Genomic DNA, 5,661 nt, shown 5'->3' on the forward strand with positions numbered 1-5,661 from the left:
TAGTCCATTAGCATCCCATCACAATAGCCCAAGTAGTTTTCATCCATAGTTAGCAATAGTTTAGCACAGAACCGGGGATTGTCCTTGGGTACATTTCTATAGTGTATACAGGGATAATCGTCGGTTTTGTGTCACCATTTCATTAAAGTTGTCTCAAAAGGGCTTCAGCGTGTTGGCTTCGGCCCCACGTTCGCCTCCCAAAAATCCGGGACTCTATAGTCCCGAGGTCTGGTAGAGACATACAATAATAATAATAATAATCAGCCCCCTAAATCCCTACCTTACGTCCGCGTCGAACATCAGACCACGTGGGGGGCGGACACGTATACAATCGAAACTTATACGGCTAACAAGGCAAAGGTAACCCATTAACATGGAGACTCGTTCAAAAAGTAAACGTATAGGGCCGCTGCCCGGGGGCGATCGCCGGGGCACACCTGGAGCTGACGCTGGGTGTCACAGCATGCGAACCGTCAGCGGTGAGGAGTTGAACAGGCGGGCTCCCACCGACAAAGATACTACAGCCGATATCAGTGACGATGGTGACAGACCTACAGACCGTACAGACACTCCAATAGAACCATTTAGTCCTAGTACCATCTCTTACACACCCTCAAGAGCATCATCACCATCAATACCATCGTCACCTCCCACACACTCATCACCCCCTAATCCTACTATCAGATACTATCCACCACAACCAGCCTTGAATGTTGCGCGGGGGGCAAGTGCCTTCTTGCCCGCGTCCACCAAGGCTGGAAAACCAAGAGTTCGCATGAGATGGAGCAAAGAAGTAAACACCTTTATCATGCGAACTTACCTTTACATCACTAAATTAGAAACAGATTTAACGACCTACAGACAACAATTGCATGAACTTTTTACACGACAATACCCAGAAATAAATGTCACAGAGCAACGCGTTTCAGATCAACGACGGGCTATAGTTAGGAATAAACTCCTATCACCGGAAATTATAGATCAATTAAGAGAGGAAGTGCGGGCGCAGCTAGAGGACTTGAATAATCCGATGATAGAAACCCATCCAACCGCAGAAAACACCACACAAGTACAAACACACTCACCCATTCAATCGCAATATAGCACACAATCACCTTACATCCATTCACAACCATACGCACAAAGCACACATACATCCACACAAACTGAAAACATAACCATTACATTAGAAAATGACATTGATACAATTGAAAATTCTCATCAAAATCAGTTGGCAGACACACAAATACAAGAAATACATGATAAATTCAAAACTGCACTAACACAATACTCTGGTATGGATCCAACAGTCCGACCTAAGCTCCCTAAACTTAAATATACACCAAAACTTACTCACTTAGTACATATATTTAATACTACCATATTACACCAATATATAACCGAAAACACGAAACTTGTAGATGTACACACACTTATATATTGCACAGCGTTAGTTATATCGGAAGAACTTAATTATACAATTACAGACCACACTGGTATCGTAAGACTAAGAACAGCAAATAAACCACCATGGCAACAAAGACTCGAAAGAGATATAGAAAAATTACGAGCCGACTGCGGTAGACTAACGCAATATATAAATAACAATAGATCCAACAGAGTAGTTAAAAGAGTCGAAGCCATATTCTTAAGTATGGCCACACACACCAGACACGAAAACGATAACAAAAAACCAGAAGAATTTTTAGATACATTAAAGCAAAAGCTCGCATTAAAAGTACATAGGCTAAAGCGGTATAAAAAGGCACAAGAGCGCAAAAATGACAACGCTACGTTTGCCACCAATGAAAAGACCTTCTATAGAAACTTATACAAACCACAAACAGACACAACAACTGACACTAACACAGAACTACCAACAACAGAACAACTCGAGAATTTCTGGTCTAGTATTTGGGAAGAACAAATACAACACAATGATAAAGCTAGATGGATAGCAGAGGAAGAAATCAAATGTAGTGCCATAGACGAAATGGCGTTCACTGAAATTTCTGAATCTGATATTAGTAACACTACAGCTAAACTACACAATTGGAAATCACCTGGCATAGATAAGATACACAATTTTTGGTATAAAAAATTACACTCATTACATAAAATTATTGCAAAGAATTTAACGGAGATAGTCCTAAGTCAACAAAATATACCTGAATTCATCGCAACTGGAATAACTTACATGCTACCAAAGTCCCAATACACATCACAACCTTCCCAATACAGACCAATCACATGCCTTCCCACAATTTACAAAATACTTACATCAGCAATCACACACAAAATCACCAAACACATAGAACACCACAATATAATAGCTGAAGAACAAAAAGGATGCAGACGAGGACACATGGGCTGCAAGGAACAATTAGTTATAGATTCAATAATACACAAACATGCCACCACAAAAAACAGAAATCTACATTGTACCTACATAGATTATAAAAAAGCTTTTGACAGTATACCTCACTCATGGTTAATCCAAATCCTACAGATCTATAAAATTAACCCAAAAATAATACACTTCTTGCAAAACATCATGGCCCACTGGAAAACCACACTACAATTACATCACCACAATGACACTATCACAACACGACAGATACTCATAAAGAAAGGGATTTATCAGGGTGATTCCCTGAGCCCATTATGGTTCTGTCTAGCACTGAACCCTTTATCTACTCTACTCCACAACTGCCACGCCGGATATAATCTTAAACACACCACAACAGATGAAACCACTATTTCTCATCTCATATACATGGATGATATAAAATTATACACCAAAACAGAAAAAGAAATGAGAAAACTAATAGACACTACAACAGAATTTAGTACAGATATCAACATGCAATTTGGTTTCGACAAATGCAAGACACTCCACATAATTAGAGGCAAAGTTAAACCTGGAGACTACACAATTAACACAACAGACACAACCAACACAACAGAAACAATTAACACAACAGACACAACCGATACAACAGACAGAACTAACACAACAGACACCATCACGGCCATGGAACCTACAGATTTATACAAATATTTAGGATACAAGCAGCTTAAAGGATTGGACCATACAGCTATAAAACACACATTGACCACAGAATATAAACGGAGAGTCACTGCAGTATGCAAAACACAACTTACTGGAAAGCACCTTATCAAAGCACTAAACACCTATGCGATCCCCATACTCACCTACTCATTTGGAGTTATCAAATGGTCCAAAACAGACATACTGCAATTAGAACGAACAACTCGCACCACACTTACCAAACACAACAACCTACACCCTAAATCTGCAATAGAAAGACTCACCATCAAACGCCAAAATGGAGGGAGAGGCCTTATAGACATTCACCATCTTTGGCAAAAACAAATCAGTAGGCTCAAAGCATTCTTCATCACCAAATCTAACACTAGCGATATTCATAAAGCAGTATCTCTAAACGACCACAACTACACTCCACTCAACCTACACGAACAAACTGACACACAACATAACAACACTACTGACCCACAATCACAAAAAATAGAGGACTGGAAGAAGAAAGTTCTTCACGGAAGGCACCCACACGACCTGGAACAACCACACATTGACACAACAGCCTCAAATAAATTTCTGAAAATCGGCAGCCTATTCCCAGAAACCGAAGGCTTTATCATTGCGATACAAGACCAAATCATCAACACCAAAAACTACAGGAAGTACATTATAAAAGACCCCACAGCAACCAACGACAAATGCCGCAAATGCCACACACAACCAGAAACCATACAACACATCACAGGGGCATGCACAACACTCACACAGACAGACTACACTCACAGACACAACCAGGTCGCAAACATTATTCACCAAAAACTAGCACTCAAACACAAACTCATACAAGACACAAACACACCATACTACAAATATACACCACAAACCATTTTAGAAAACACCACACATAAACTCTACTACGACCGCGCTATTCTCACCGACAGGACAATACACTACAACAGACCAGACATAACACTTCAGGACAAAATCAACAAAATCACTTACCTCATAGACATAGCAGTACCCAACACACATAATTTGCAAAAAACAATAGGCGAGAAAATAAGTAAATATGCAGAACTTAAAGACGAAGTCACCAGAATCTGGCGACAAGACAAAGTGTATGTAATACCTATAGTCCTCTCCACCACGGGTGTCATACCGAATCACCTTCACCATAGCCTCAAATTAATTGATCTGAAAGACTCCACCTACATTCTTCTCCAGAAAGCCGCAATTCTCAACACCTGTCGTATCGTCAGAAAGTTCATGCAGTTGGATGAACATGGCATAACACCACACACACAGTAAATACACACTACACACTACATTTACTTGGCACCCGCCCGTAAATGTAGTCAAAACTGGCCAAAAGGCTAAGAAACAGAAATGTTTACCCCAAAATAATAATCATTTATTTCGGATTTCATCCATATAGTGTTAGTGTTACAAAAGACTTACAGCTACGTTAGTACAATTAAAACTCTAAAATAAATATATTAAATTAACACTTCATAGAAATTGATTGGAATTGGAATTGGAATAAATTACATTAAAATTATAACTTCATTGAACAATAATATAAATATCATAAAAATAATCAAAATTATATTCAATTCAAATAAATTTAATTTAAATACCTGTCCTCAGCCCCTAGCCCGCGGCAATGTCTACGTGACCAGTGCATTAGAAAAGGGCAGTCCGGCCTCTCAGCAATAGCCCTCAGGATGCTATTGGAGCTACCACGTATCCTACGCATCAGAGATGCCGTTCTTTTGCGCATAATAGCCTCAAAACTATCTACACCAGCCTGAGCAAACATGTTTGACGCGCTACAGAACCGAGGAAGCCCCAGCAGCATCCGAAACGCGTTATTGTATTGAATACGAAGGGAGTTGTCGGCCTTCTGCGTATATCTGACCCACAGGCTACATGTGTAGAATGTTTGGCAATACGCCCTAAATAGCGTAATTTTTACACTTCTTGTACACCTTGCAAACCTGCGAGCCAGCATATTACATCGAACCGACAACGCCCTACGTTCCCTCTCAATATCCTCATCATCGTTCAGATTGTCGGTCAGAATGTGCCCAAGGTATTTAAACCGAGAAACTCTCTTTAGCGCCACCCCATATAAATAAACTGGAGGCACTGTCGCTGGTTTTTTTGAGCCTGTCCGAAACACCATAAACTCACTTTTTCCAACATTGTACAGTAGGCCATGTGCCACCGCGTATCCTTCACACAACCCAAGTAACTGTCTAAGAGCATCAATCGAGGGACTCAGCAGCACCATGTCATCAGCATAGCTTATACTATTGATAGTCATACCATCAATAGAACATCCAAGACCAGTACTGGCAAGATCCTCAACTAACTGATTTATGTATAAACTGAAGAGTGCCGGTGATGTCGAACCTCCCTGCCTTACACCACACTCCAGTCCATACTCACCAGATAACGCCCCAGACCATTTGACCTGATTAACCTGGTTGTTGTACCAATACTCCAGGAGATTAACCATCTCATGAGCTACTGCTTTTTCCCGTAATTTAGTCCATAAGATCCTATAATTAACCAGGTCAAAAGCCTTGGAGAGG

General features: G+C 40.4%; 1 protein-coding gene across 1 annotated transcript; it reads left to right on the forward strand.

Annotated features, from left to right (window-relative positions):
* Positions 1-249: 249 nt before the first annotated feature.
* On the forward strand, positions 250-4,465 carry LOC124632785. Its single transcript, XM_047167746.1, has one exon. The coding sequence runs from the start codon at positions 374-376 to the stop codon at positions 4,370-4,372; it is 3,999 nt and encodes a 1,332-aa protein (XP_047023702.1). The 5' UTR covers positions 250-373; the 3' UTR covers positions 4,373-4,465.
* The last annotated feature ends 1,196 nt before the right edge of the window (positions 4,466-5,661 follow it).

Source organism: Helicoverpa zea, chromosome 8 (assembly GCF_022581195.2).
Source record: "Helicoverpa zea isolate HzStark_Cry1AcR chromosome 8, ilHelZeax1.1, whole genome shotgun sequence".
Lineage (NCBI taxonomy): Eukaryota > Metazoa > Arthropoda > Insecta > Lepidoptera > Noctuidae > Helicoverpa > Helicoverpa zea.

Bases quoted from the DNA above. Each gene is read 5' to 3' on its own strand.
- LOC124632785 (XM_047167746.1), top strand. From the start codon at position 374: ATGGAGACTCGTTCAAAAAGTAAACGTATAGGGCCGCTGCCCGGGGGC.